Raw genomic sequence first — 14,851 nt, forward strand, 5'->3', positions numbered from 1 at the left:
AAAAAATTGAAACTGAAAAGTTTCTAAACACATTTGAGAATAATGATGGGGAATAAATATTTTCTCTTCTTCAGAATAGAAACAGGGAGTCTAATAATATATCTTCGTATTGTAGCTATTATAACAAGCTCTATTACTATTTAATTATTTCCCCAGAAACCTTTTGCAAAACTTGGTGGTAAAATCACAAGAGATGACAAGAACCAAATTTCAAGGGAACTATTCCTCAGGGAATAAAACATGAGATTTCATTGTCAATAAATAAATTTCAGAAACAATCTCATTTGTAATACAAAAACTTTAAAAAATATTAGGGGAAAAGTTCCCAAATCACAAAAGGTCATGATGCAAGGAAATAGAGACAATATCTTTACCTGGATTTTCATCTTGACCTTAAATATGAGCAAGCAAGCTGGGGAGAAAAATCATTTAAAATTCAGTTTGCAATTCATGGCAGGTTACAAATTGGATTGTGTAATTCTTCAGAAGTCTTTGACATGCTTTTCATTCTGTGGGGTAATATACTTCTCCCCTCTCTGACCTTTCTATACTACATGTATCCAGGAAAGAAATTAAACTTTGCATGCTTTATTACAAATGCTGAGATTCATTAGTAAATTTGTAATCGAATGTTTCCTTCTTGCTCTGAAAATGTGAATAACTAATTAGAATAAAATTCAGACAAAGTTTGAAAATATAATTTTTTTCTTGTTTCACCATGTCTTGAAATATACACATACCTATCAATAGTTTCCTTATTCTTTTAAAACATTAATGAATTAAATGCAAAATTTTCAGTAATTGATAAATTACTGAAAGTGGATTTAATACCAATATTATAATGAATGTTGTTGTTATGCAATACAGGTATTATGACAAACCTCTAATTCCACTCTGATAACATACTTTTCCAAACCATATATTGCTCTGTCTCATTAAATTATATCTTAACTCTTCCTTAACTGAAAAAGTCATTCATTCAGCATCTCTGTACTTTGTTTCTTGCATTTATAGGATCTTCCCTGGACTGTGACTTTACATGTTTAGCATTATCAAGAAATACTGTAACAGTAGACGCAAACAGGGTAAGTATTGATACTAATTTGCTATGCCAAGGTTAAGGTCCTATTTCAGTGGAATTAACTAAGATAGTTTTGGGTAGGGTGCCAGGGTATCAGGAGATATCAGAAGACAAAAGACAAAAATGAAAAGAATTTTAAAAATTCAAATGAGTTATGAAGACAACCATTAAGATCTAAGTGACAGCGAAGTGAACTGTTTCTTCAGTAAGAGAGCAATAGGATAACTTGCAGATATCCCCTAAGTTAGGTACCTCTGAAACTTATTAATACAATTGCCTCATATTAATAGTGATAATATGCTTTTGCACACTTTGTTCCTGTATGCTTTGTACTCACTATATGTACCTAAAAACAATTCAAATCTTAATAGCATTCAACTTTTCATTTCCAATAAAAGACAAAGGTTCAAGTAGTATTTAAACTTGCAGTCTCTAGACAAGATGTCAATTAGTCTTTCTCAGATACTACACTTCTTACTTGTCACCTCAGGTGAGAAAAACATACAACTATTCAGAATAAAAATTGTAAATAAGCTTTTTTAAATATCAATACATAATTACAACAGATCGAGGCTGAATCTTTCTGAAAAATGTCTTCTAAGGGCTTCACATTGTTGTAATTGTTCAGGGAAACAAATCACTGAATGACCAGGGTGCATTCAGACCTTATACAACTCCACAGTCCCATGAGCAATGAAAATACACAAACAGCAGTTCTTCTGCTTCAGATGCCAACTGTGATTGATCTCCAGTAATATGTCTTTAGAGAAACAAGATACATGAAAATTAAGCTTTGATTCAATAACAACAAACTAAGTTGAAGAGACAGGAGTAACTAAAGCAAGATACTCCATGTTTCAAGTTCATATCAATAGAATGATATGAATGCCTAAAAAGGCTATAAAAAGGGTGCCAGAGGTAAGTGTGAAAAAAGAGAAAAGCACCAGACATAAAAAGCAGCAATTAAGAAAGTAATATGGAAACAGTACACATATAAATCAAAAGCTTTTGTCTACTTCACTGTTTTTGTAGAAATTGATCAAGTCTATTCACATTCAGTAATTTAGCACTCATAACAATTACCTTCCTGAAGGTCAGCCCTCATATTCAAGAGAGAGTGTATCAAAATTTTCAAGCTAAAAATTTTAGGTTCCAAAGCATAGGACTCTTACCCATGCTGTGGCATTGAATCCAGAGATCAGAGGGAGAGAAAGCATTTCTTACAGACCAAACGTGTGGGTATGGTCATGATATATGACTTTCTCTTAGAACCTGAGGGAGTGCTGTTAGTTATCACTTTACAATACCACAAACAAGCACAAAGTAGAATATTCCCTGGGTTCTTTCACTATATCTCAGTGAGACAGAACCTTTTGAAATATCTTATGTGAGTAGCACATCATCTGGTATTACTATCAACATCACCACTAATTTAAGTTACTTTCACATGTTTTAGAAAGAAATTGTACGTGTAGTGATTTATCTATACTATACTCTGTATGGTAAACAGTTGAGGAAATACACAGAGTTTAAGTAAGATATATAGAGTTACATATTCTGCACTCCTGTGTATTCTAGCATCTGGGACTAAAATAATAGCTGCCTCTTTCATATTTTTATTTATATTATAATCTGCATGTTGTCAAAATGAATTCATACTTGTAGGGGACTGGGGTGACAATCACAGGTTTTTAAGATAAGGTCATTTTTAATTTTTTGATAATTGTGAGTAAAATTGATTTCAAGAGAACAGATATATTACAGTAAACTGCAATAACCAATGTTAACTCTGTACCTTCCAGAGGAATGAATGTGTCTGGCAAAGGAACTACCTCCTCTGTGAGCCATTTCATCCTCATGGGCTTTCCCTCCAGCCCAGAAAGGCAGCTCCTCTACTTTGGGCTCTTCTCAGTCACCTACATCCTGACCCTGATGGGGAATGCGGCCATTGCCTGTGCTGTGCTGTGGGACCGCCGCCTTCACACCCCCATGTACATCTTCTTGGGCAATTTCTCTCTCCTGGAAATATGTTATGTCACCACCAGTGTCCCTAACATGTTGGCCAACTTCCTGTCCACAACCAAGTCTATCTCCTTCGTGAGCTGTTTTGCACAGTTCTACTTCTTCTTCTCCTTTGGGTGTGATGAGGGCTTCTACCTCTGCATCATGGCCTTTGACAGGTACCTCGCCATCTGCCGCCCTCTGCATTACCCGCGCATCATGACTAAACAGCTGTACACTGGCCTGGTCATCTTTGGATGGTCATGTGGGTTCATCCTCTTCCTAAGCCCAGTTGTTCTCATTTCCCAGTTGCCCTATTGTGGTCCAAATATCATCAACCATTTTATGTGTGATCCTGTCCCTTTGATGATGCTTTCCTGTTCTGAAGATAAAACCACACAGTCCATTTACTCTACTTTCAACACTGTTTTCATGATTGGCACCTTCCTCTTTGTTATCTGTTCATATGCCCTAGTGATTCTGTCTGTTCTACGGATGCCCTCAGCAGCGAGCAAACGCAAGGCTTTCTCCACGTGTGCATCTCATCTGGCTGTGGTGATTCTGTTTTTTGGGTCTGTTATGGTGATGTATGTTAGTCCTGGATCAGGACACCCAGTGGAAGTACAGAAAATTGTGACCTTATTTTATTCTGTGATAACACCTCTCTGCAATCCTCTGATTTATAGCCTGAGGAACAAGGAGATGAAGGCTGCTTTAAGGAAAGTCTTTGGGACCGAAATAACTGTTCATAAAGCATAAATTAGGAGTCAGAGTGCACCAAGTTCCATTACAACCTATCTAAATAAGATAAGAGCAAGATATTTTCTACAGAATTCAGTAATTTTGGCTAGGAAACTATTACATTAAAAACCCATCTCATGGAACTAGAAGGAATTGTGCTCAGTGAAATAAGCCAGAAGGAAAAAGAAAAATATCGGATGGTTTCACTTCTAACAGGACTATAGGAAAACCAAATAAGACATCAGTGTAAAAAAAAATAATAATAACAGTACAACACAACAAAGCAAATAAAGCAATAACACAGCAAATAAATAAAGTAATAACAGTACACAACAAAGCAAAACCAAACAATTACAAATCAGAGACATACTGCAGGGGAGGAGGAGGGAGAGGGATCACAGGGAGGGAGGGAGGGAGGAGAACAGGAGACTGTGGTGATGGTGCATGGGTACCTTGGGGAAGGAAAATCTGTGGAGACTCAACCTGAGGGGGTGGGGGGAAGTAAATACTGTTTAAAAAAATAATTTTTTTTTTTAAAAATCTCAGATTTTGTTCACTAATGATTGGTAAATAATATTTAAGAAATAACTTATTTTCAAAGAATTAAACACATCATATATATCTAAGTTTCTAAAAGGAAATATAAATCCACTTGACTTTCAGAACTGGAACAAAATATAAGAATGAAACATAGGTTATAAATTTGTTTGGGGATTAACACTTAAATAAATTCCCCTCCACTGGTATTTTCTGAATGGAGTAAAATGAAGGATATCTGTATGAAATAAGTCCAACCTCACAGGTGTGATGTTACCACTCTACTAAAAAGAATGAAACCTATTTTTATTCTAAAATTTTTAACAAAATAAACTAATAGTCATAGCTGGATATTGAGTAGTTGATCAGAAAACACCCAAAATAAAAATTGGGAATTTAGTGGCTATTGTTTGTATAGAATAGAGATAAGATAAATGTTGTGCTGTGCCATACTACTAATCAGGACTTAACTTCCTTTGCTGTAGATTCAGTGTCAATTGACAGACTTAAGACTGCATTTGTTTTGAGTATTTTTGCTGTGTGTCATGCTTAAGTTTTATATAAAATGTCTCCAAACATCTTCTCTTCTTTAAAATGGAGTTACACTAGTTTGTTTGATTTTACATTTTATTTTAACATAGTCATCTACTTTTTCAAAGATGACTCTCTAAAATACAATAGGCAATAGAAAAATATGATATAATTTTCATTTACATTTACAGTCTTTTTACAGTCTTCCTTCAGTCTTCAAAAAATCATCTATTCTATAAATACAGTACAACTATAATTAGACTTCCTTTACAAAGAACCAGGATTTGAGGTTGTCTGTACTTGAAGAAGCAGAATTTGGGGAGGGGGGTCCATAATAAGAGTTTTCTTTGTTTATTTCACAGAAACAAAGTGAACTGAATAGATGAACAACTTCCTGAACAAAATATTTCCCTAAGCAAAAAATTTGCATCCAACTATCTTAATCACAGGCGTAAAATGTTGATAGTTTCCTGATCATTTTAATCATGATTTCCCTCTGGGTGCTTATGATTCATTCATTCTGTAGTCCTCTATCTTTCTTAGCACTGTGGGAGAAGAGATGAAAATGTGTGGTTCTACATAAAACACACAATTGATTCTAAAGTGTATGGTCTGTGTCTTTGTAACCAACTCTGAGGCTCTTTATATATCAGACTTTCCTTAACTCAGGTAGACATTCACCTCATACTTCAGTACCACTTAAAAGAATGAAATCCAAATTGTTAAGTAACTCTTGCTCAATTCATAGCTTTATCAATTAAGAATTAATAAAACATGAACTTTAAATTTGTCTAATTATTTTAATATATAAAGCATAAGGATATAAACAAAAGTTTATCCTACTCAACAGACGATTACTTGATAATTCACCACACATGGCACTAAGCCACACTAAAAAGTTACATTATTTTAAACATATTGTAGGGTAAGGTAAAAAGTATCAGGTTTTTCTGCCCTCCCACACTTAGGACAGATGAGGGAACCCTGTGGTCCTGAATGCATGCCTGATGGCGGGCACCTGAAGTGGGTACACCTGGGCTGAGAGACTGAGTTTATAAGGGCAGCATCGCGGGGACGCCCACAGAAGTCAAGAACGAACGGAAGCCGAGATTAGAAGAGAAGCAGAGAGAACCCCAGAGAGCCCAGATAGAGTGAGGCTTTGCTGGGGGCTAGGAGGACTGCCAGCCTCCCGGCCCCCCAGCACCCCTGCTTACCATATGCCTGGTAAATCCCAATAAAAGCCTGCAAAAGCCACTAAGGACTCTGACTCCTCCTTTACCCTGTCTGCTGGATCAAAAAAAAAAAAAAACCTGCACTGTCAGTTCCTGCCCCTACACATATAATAAAATATTATGCTACTCCTAGACAGAAGGCAACCTTGCAACCCACCTCATTTATTTCAACAACATGCACTACTATTTCCAAGCATTCCTCAGCGGTTAGTCACTAGATAAACCTTTTATTTATTTTTTTTTTTTTAAATATTAAATTTTATTTTTATATTCCCCCATACAATTGCAAATGCCCCATTCTGACCCCAATCCTTCCCCTCCCGCCCCCCCCCCCCCCAAAAACCGCTTGGTTCATAGTTAGTTTTTGTTGATTTTGATTTTCACTTTCTTATATTCATTTTCCTGGTCCCTATATTTAAGTTTTCTAGATTCCTGCTATGAGTGAGACCATCCGGTATTTTTCTTTTTCTTTTTGGCTTATTTCGCTGAGCATGATCCCTTCCAGTGCCATCCATGTTGCTGCAAATTGCATGTGTTTATCTTTTTGAATGCTGAGTAATATTCCATGGTATATATGTACCACATCTTCTTGATCCAGTCATCTATTTTTGGGCATTTGGGTTGTTTCCAAAGCTTAGCTATGTAAACAGTGCTGCATATAAACATAGGAGTGCAGGTGCTCTTTGGAATTGATGTTTCTGTGTCCTTTGGGTAAATACCTAGGAGTGGAATTGCTGGATCATATGGAAGCTCTATGTTTAGTAGGTCCAGAAATCTCCACACAGCTCTCCATAGTGGTTGGACCAGTTTGCACTCCCACCAACAGTGCACAAGAGTTCCTTTTTCTCCACATCCTCGCCAACATTTGTTGTTGCTAGTTTTTTAATATGTGCCATTCTCACTGGTGTGAGATGGTATCTCATGGTAGTTTTGATTTGCATTTCCTGATTACAAGTGATGTTGAACATTTTTTCATATGTCTGTTGGCCATTTGCATTTCCTCTTCAGAGAAGTTTCTTTTTAGCTCTTCTGCCCATTTTTTGACTGGATTATTTTCTTTGTTGTTGCTGAGTCTCATCAGCTCTTTGCAGATTTTTGTGATCAGTCCTTTATCATTAGTGTTGGGTGCAAAAATGTTCTCCCAGTTGGTGGGGTTTCTCTTTGTTTTTGTTATTGTCTCTTTTGCTGTGCAGAAGCTCTTTAATTTGATGTAGTCCCAGCTGTTTATCTTTGTCTTCACTATCACTGCTTTGGGTGATGTGTCTGTAAAGATGTCTTTGATGTGCAAATCCCGTAGTGTTTCGCCTATATTTCCTTCTATATATTTATGGTTTCAGGTCTTATGTCTAGTTCTTTAATCCATTTTGAGTTGATTTTTGTGTATGGTGTGAGGTAGTGGTCAAGCTTCATTCTTTTGCATGTAGCGACCCAGTTTTCCCAACACCATTTATTGAACAAACTTTCTTTGCTCCAATGCATAGTCTTCGCTCCTTTGTCAAGATTAGTTGACCATAAATCTGTAGGTTTATTTCTGGATTTTCTATTCGATTCCATTGGTCTGTATGTCTGTTCTTGTTCCAATACCATGCAGTTTTGATGATTATGGCTTTGTAGTATAGTTTGAAGTCTGGGAGTGTGATGCCTCCATTTCCTTCTTTTTTTCAGTAGAGCTTTGGCTATTCGGGGTTTTTGTGATTCCATATGAATTTCATCAATAATTGTTCTATTTGAAGAATGCCATTGAGATTTTGATTGGAATAGCATTGAATCTGTATATTGCTTTTGGTAGGATGGCCATTTTAATAATGTTTATTCTTCCAATCCATGAGCAGGGGATGTCTTTTCCATTTCTTTGTGTCTTCTTCTATTTCTTTTAACAGTGTTTTATAGTTTTCTTTGTATAGGTCCTTTACCTCTTTTGTTAGATTTATTCCCAAATATTTGATTTTTTTGTTTCGATAATAAAAGGGGTGGTTTTTTTGATTTCTTCTTCTTCAGATTTATTGTTTGTGTATAGGAAGGCTACTGACTTTTGCGTGTTGATTTTGTATCCTGCCACTTTACTGAATTGATTGATGAGTTGAATTAGTTTTTCTGTGGAGATTTTGGGGTTCTCTATGTATATTATCATATCATCTGCAAATAGTGATAGTTTGACTTCTTCTTTTCCTATTGGATTCCTTGGATGTCTTTCTCTTGTCTTATTGCTCTGGCTAGGACTTCCAGTATTATATTGAAAAGCAGTGGTGAGAGTGGACATCCTTGTCTTGTTCCAGATCTTAATGGAATTGCTTTCAGCTTTTCACCATTGAGAATGATACTGGCTGTTGGCTTGTCATAGATGGCCTTTATGATGTTGAGGTATGTTCCTTGTATCCCAAGAATTTCAAGGGCTTTTATCATGAATGGGTGTTGCACTTTGTCGAAAGCTTTCTCAGCATCTATTGATATTATCATATGGTTTTTATATTTCTTTTTGTTGATGTGTTGGATAACGTTGATTGATTTTCGGATGTTAAACCATCCTTGTGCCCCTGGAATGAATCCAACTTGGTCGTGGTGAATTATCTTATGGATACATTGTTGGATTCTGATAGCTAAAATTTTATTGAGGATTTTTGCATCAGTGTTCATTAGGGAGATTGGCCTATAGTTTTCCTTTTTTGTGTTGTCCTTATTCGGTTTTGGTATTAGTGTAATATTGGCTTCATAGAACGTGTTTGGTATTGTCCCTTCCTTCTCAATTTTTTGGAAGAGTTTGTGAAGGATAGGCACTAATTCGTCTCTGAATGTTTGGTAGAATTCATTTGTAAATCCATCAGGTCCTGGGCTTTTGTTTTTGGGGAGGTTTTTAATTACCATTTCAATTTCGCTGCTTGTAATTGGTCTGTTTAGGTGTTCTATTTCTTCTTTATCTAGCTTTGGGTGATTGTAGAGTTGTAGGAATTTGTCCATCTCCTCTAGATTGTTGAACTTGTTTCCATATAACTGTTCATAGTAGTTACTGATTATTCTTTTGATTTCTGCTGTGTCCGTTGTGATTTCTCCTCTTTCATTTATGATTCTGTGTATTTGTGCTTTCTCCTTTTTTCCTTTGTGAGCCTGGCTAGGGGTTGTCTATTTTATTTATTTTTTCAAAGAACCAGCTCTTGGTTTCATTGATCTTTTGGATTGTTTTTTTAGTTTCAATTTCATTTATTTCTGCTTTGGTTTTTATTATTTCTTTTCTTCTACTGGTTCTGGGGTTTTTTTGTTGTTCTTTTTCTAGATCTTTGAGCTTCGAGATTAGGTTGTTTCTTTGAGTTCTTTCTTGTTTTTTGATGTGAGCTTCTATTGCTATATATTTTCCTCTTATTACTGCTTTTGCTGCATCCCATACATTTAGGATATTGGTGTCCTCCTTGTCATTCAATTCAAAGAATTTTTTAATTTCTTCTTTGATCTCCTCGTTAGTCCAGTGGTCTTCCAGTAGTGTGGCTTTTAATCTCCATGAGGTAGGATAGTTCCTTGCCTTCTTTTTATGATTTATTTCTAGTTTGATGCCTTCGTGGTCAGAAAAGATGGTTGGTATGATTTCAATCTTGGTGTATCTGTTGATGTTTGTCTTGTGCCCCAGTATGTGATCGATCCTGGAGAATGATCCGTGTGCGCTTGAGAAAATGTGTACTCCGTTTTTTTGGGTTTAGTGTTCTATAGATGTCTGTTAAGCCCAAATGCTCTAGGTCCTTATTTAGAGCTTTAGTTTCTTTACTTATTTTTTGCCTTGTTGATCTATCCATTGTTGATAGTGGTGTGTTGAAGTCTCCCACTACATATGTGTTTTCTCTGATGTCTGTTTTCAGAGAGGACAACAGTTGTCTGATATATTTTGGTGCTCTTTCGTTTGGTGAGTATATGTTAATGAGTGTTATTTCTTCTTGAAGTATTGTCCCCTTAATCATAATGTAGTGACCACTGGGGTCTCTTTTTATTTTTTTGAGTTTGAAGTCTGTTTATCTGATAAGTATAGCTGTTCCTGCTTTCTTTTTTGGCCCATTTGCTTGTAGGATTGTTTTCCATCCTTTGACTTTGAGCCTATTTTTATCTTTTGTAGCTAAATGTGTTTCCTGGAGACAGCAAAAGGTTGGGTTTTGTTTCTTAATCCAGGCTGCAACTCTGTGTCTTTTTATTGAAGAGTTTAGTCCATTTACATTTAGAGTTAATATTGATATGTTAGCATCTGTATTTGCCATTATGTTTGTCTTTCCTTTGATTTTATTTATTTATTCTTTTAATAACTTTTTTTTTTTTTTGGTCTTCTTTCGTTGTTATTCGTCCCTCTGAGGTTCTGGCTTTAGGATTCCTTGTAGTATTTTTTGGAGTGGGGGTTTAGTCGCAATGAAATTCCGGAGTTTTTCTTTGTCTGGGAAGGTCCATATTCTTTCTTCATGGAGGAAAGAGAGCTTTGCGGGATAGAGTATTCTTGGTTGGCATCTGTTTCTTGGAGTCTGTTGACTATGTCCCTCCACTCTCTCCTTGCCCGTAGTGTTTCTTCAGAGAAGTCTGATGTCAGCCTGATTGGTTTTCCTTTGAATGTTATCTGTTTCTTCCCTCTTGTCAGCTTCATTATTTTTTCCTTGTCCTGGATTCTTGGGAGCTTTACTATTATGTGTCTTGCTGTGTTTTCCTTTCGTCGTGGAAGTTTGGTGTTCTTCTTGCTTCTTGTATATCAATTTTCAGCTCCTTCTTCTCATTTGGGAAGTTCTCTTCAATTATATCCATGAATATTTTCTCTGTTCCTACATCTCTCTCCTCTCCTTCTGGAATTCCTATAACTCTTATATTTCCTTTCCTCATGGAGTCAGATAGTTCCCGAAGTCTTTCTTCATTCTTTTTCCTTCGTACTTCTCTTTCCTTTTCTGTTTTGGTTCTTTATTTCTGTGTCTTCAAGATTACTTATTCGTTCTTCCATTTCATCTATTCTGCTTTCATTGCTTTTCCCAGAGTTCTTTAGTTCCTCCATTAATTCTTTGATCTCCTGCATTTCTCTTACTTCCCTCTTTAGGGACTCAATTTCCTTCTTCTGATCTATCACTTTTTTAATCATGGCAATTTTAAATTCTCTTTCTGGAAGGCTCAGAAGTTCTTCCAAGTTGCTGTCGTTGCAATCTGGGGAGTGGTTTTCTTTTTGTGGTGTGCTTCTTTCCTGAGGAGTTTTTAGGTTGCGTGTGGTTCTTCTACTCCCTACTGTCTGTTTTCTAATTTGTCGTATGCGTTGGGACACTGTGTTGCTCGGACTGACTGACATCTTGGGTGAACTTCTCCGCTCCCCTCTGGCTCTTCCAGGAGCCATCTCTGTCTTCTGGGGGAGCTTTCTGCTGGTTTTAGGCAGTTTTTACTGAAGAAATGTCCCTGTTCTCAAATGGCGAAGCGGGATGCAGTCCCTGCGCCTCCGGTTTCAGGCACACTCTTCTGCGCACCCGGTCTGCCCCGGACGTGGGTGCCTGCTCCCTCTGTGGGCTCAGACTGCTGGTCGGAAGGGGCCTGGCGTGGAATAACTTCCCGGCTGGCCACTGGGTCCTCCAGAAACCTTCTGCCCTTTTCAAGCAGACTTAAGAAATGTCCTGTTTTATAGGGTGTTAGTGACTTTTTTTTTTCCTGGTCGCTAGGTGGCGCCAGAGATCTCTCCTATTGTCCTTGGGGGCTGTTTTTCGCCTCCCCCCACCCCGTGGGACAGAGAACAGAGCGGGAATGGTAGGGTACACCTCAACAGCTTTGGGGTGCTGTGTCTGCCTTGTGCCCCACCGTCGTGGAGAAACCACGCCCCGAATTTTCGTGCCCCGGGTCTCAGTTCAAAGCCCTCAGGTCCAGGACGCGGGCTGTAGCCCAGTTCAGTGGCGCGGGAATGGCGCCTTTTGCACCCGGCTCCCGTGCCTGGGCGCCTGGTTCCTGCTTACTCAGGGAGGGACCTTCACCTCAGTGAGGACCTCCGTGCGTCTCCCCGCAAGCCTAGGTCGTCTCCCCGCAAGCCTAGGTCGCAGGCGCGGGGACCTGGGCAGCCGCGATCCAGGTCTGCACTTGCTTTTCAAGCGCGCCGAGCGCGCCGCGTTTCCCGAGCAGGCTTACCGGCAGCCCGGGCTGTGTGTGCGTCTCCCGGGGTCTTTGTTCTTCTCTAATGGCGCCCGGAGCCGTTCGCTCACCGCCGCGGCGGATCCTGCAGGGTTTGCCTCAGCTCCCGTTCACAGTGTGGTGGCTGCAATAGTTCCTTTCCACTCACAGTCCCGCTTGCTGCGTCGTTTGTTCTTGTTGGTTGTTTTGGTTTGTTGTTTCCTCCCCTCTGCTGGTGGGAGAGTGCCGCCTCTGTGGGCGGGGGAGGGGAGCAGGGTTCTGCGCTTCCCTCCCTTCTAGTCCTCTTTTATGGCCACTTTCTTCTTCGGGCAGTTCGCTGGCGTCACCCGTTTATCTTCCGTGTCCCAGTTCTCACTGGGACCTGCCGCTTTTCCTCCCTATTCACTTTTTTTAATGGGAGATCTTACTCGCAGCGTCTCCTCGCCGCCATGTTGCTCCGCCCCTTACTAGATAAACCTTTTAAAGTATCTAAATTTCCCAGAATGTTTTTCTAAGGCTTTTCCACATGAAATTATTAGGAAAAGAAAATGTCCTGCATAAAATTAAGAAAATAATGAATTACACCAAATTAAGTCAATTCATAAACCTACAATAACATCATAGCATTATGAATCTCCAAAATATATTAGGATGGAGTTTTATCCAATTTTGAGAACAACAATAGAATAACATTTATTTACCTCAAATCACTTTATAGAACTATCATTCCACTGAATATATTTTAAGAATAATTTATTCCTTTACTATATATAAAATAAACTTTTGGAAAAGCTATTTAACAATGCCATGTTGATAGATTAGAAAACTAATAGTTTCAGTGAACCTACTAATTTCTATGTCTCACAACTAATAATGAGAATAGAACCAGGTTAATATAGCAGATGCTTACAATGAGCTTCTATTCACCTGCAGCTATACTGAACAGTTAGTTGCATGGGAATTTTAACTCATGCTGATAGTTTCCCACTCCAAAGGTCCCATGCCTGCCAGAAAGGTTCTCAGAAGCCCCCTGGACCCCTAGAACTTATGTGTAAGTGTATAGAAGCCAATAAATGTAAACAAATATATCATATGTCTGACTTTATGGGAGATATTTCATATGCACTTCAGAGATCCTAGAATGCAATCTCCTTCTACAGTGGCTTTTCCCCCATCTTCTCTCCTTCCCTGTAGGGGCAGGAATGACACTGGGCAGGTTTTCTGATCCAGCAGACCGGGTAAAGGAGGAGTCAGAGTCCTCAGTGGCTTTTGCAGGTCTTTTATTTAGATTTACCAGGCGTATGGTAGGCAGGGGTGCTGGGGGGCCGGGAGGCTGGCAGTCCTCACAGCCCCCAGCAAATTCTCACTCTATCTGGGCACTCTGGCATTCTCTCTGCTTCTCTTCTTCTCTCAGCTTCTGTTCTGCTTCTTGGCTTCTGCTGGTGTCCCCGTGACACCGCCCTTAAAAGCCCATCTATACCCACTTCAAGTGCCTGCCATCAGGCATGCATTCAGGACCACAGGGTTCCCTCATCTATCCTAATGGAGGGAGGATAGAAAAGCCTGATACTTTTTTACCTTACCCTACACTCCCCCTGCTCCCTTTTGCTGCCTGAGATTACCTATCTACATAACATTTTCAATCAAGTCCTTGTCTCAAGCTGTGCTGTCAAGAAATCCCATATGAACACAACTGGTAACATAAAGGAAACAGATCAATCACCGGTCAGATGACAACAAGGACATCAGCACAAGAGAAGTGTCAGGTGATAATAATAACTAGTTCATCGAGATTCGTACTTGCTAAGACTTTCACCCGTGCCAAAAGGAGGCACAAAGGGTTAAGATGCAGCACTATGAAGCTATCCACAGCCACTGCAGCATGAGTTCGATCCCTGGCCCGGAAGGTGATCCACATGGCTTAGCAGACTTTCCTGACTCACCCACTGCTCCCCTCAGCAGTGTATTTCAGTAGATCCGCCTATTATGCTCCCGACTATGCTTCTGGTGAATCCTCTCACCCACTGCATTTCTGGCCTCACCCCAGCTCTTGTATGCATAAACAAATAAATCTTGAAAATGGAAGAAGGCACAAGTAGAAAGGAAAGCACAGTCTGTGCCATAGCCCTAGCACTTGAATGGGATGGACACAATGATCACTGTAAGAGCTTCAGAACAGGGTAACTTTTTTTTCCTTGACATACTGAAGAGTGATAAACTCAAATCAGTCAATTATCAAGTCAGAGCACACATTCTTTAAACTTAAGGGCAAGATAATATATTTTGGATCCCTGCTACTAAGAAGGAGGAACAGGTCTTGCTGGGACTCTTGATATTTGGGAGGCAGATAAAAACAAACTTACTGAATACTACTCTGACACATTTATCAAGTGATAGCCTAGGAAGACTGTATATCTGATTGGGCTTTAAAATAAAACAGAAACAAGTGAAAAAAACCCTTCTATAATGGGGTTAGATTATACAATATAATGATATGACTTACATATATTGTAAAATGATAACCACAGTAAGTTTATTTAACATCTATCATTTCCTATATTTGCAAAAAAAGAACATTTTCCTTGTGATGTAAAAATCATCAACATAACTGTCATTAACATTGCCATATGTTTTTCATATC

The 14,851-nt window shown here is 38.6% G+C and overlaps 1 protein-coding gene across 1 annotated transcript; it reads left to right on the plus strand.

Annotated features, from left to right (window-relative positions):
• The first annotated feature begins 2,887 nt into the window (after nucleotides 1–2,887).
• On the plus strand, nucleotides 2,888–3,841 carry LOC119237996 (olfactory receptor 11G2-like). Its single transcript, XM_037501800.1, has one exon. It carries the CDS (start codon nucleotides 2,888–2,890, stop codon nucleotides 3,839–3,841), a length of 954 nt encoding a protein of 317 aa, XP_037357697.1.
• Nucleotides 3,842–14,851: the final 11,010 nt, after the last annotated feature.

The sequence above is a fragment of the Talpa occidentalis genome, unplaced genomic scaffold (genome assembly GCF_014898055.3).
Source record: "Talpa occidentalis isolate TD23 unplaced genomic scaffold, MPIMG_talOcc4v2.1 talOcc4.11, whole genome shotgun sequence".
In the NCBI taxonomy this organism is placed as follows: Eukaryota; Metazoa; Chordata; class Mammalia; order Eulipotyphla; family Talpidae; genus Talpa; species Talpa occidentalis.

Coding starts and splice junctions, on each gene's coding strand:
- LOC119237996 (XM_037501800.1), top strand. CDS start 2,888: ATGAATGTGTCTGGCAAAGGAACTACCTCCTCTGTGAGCCATTTCATC.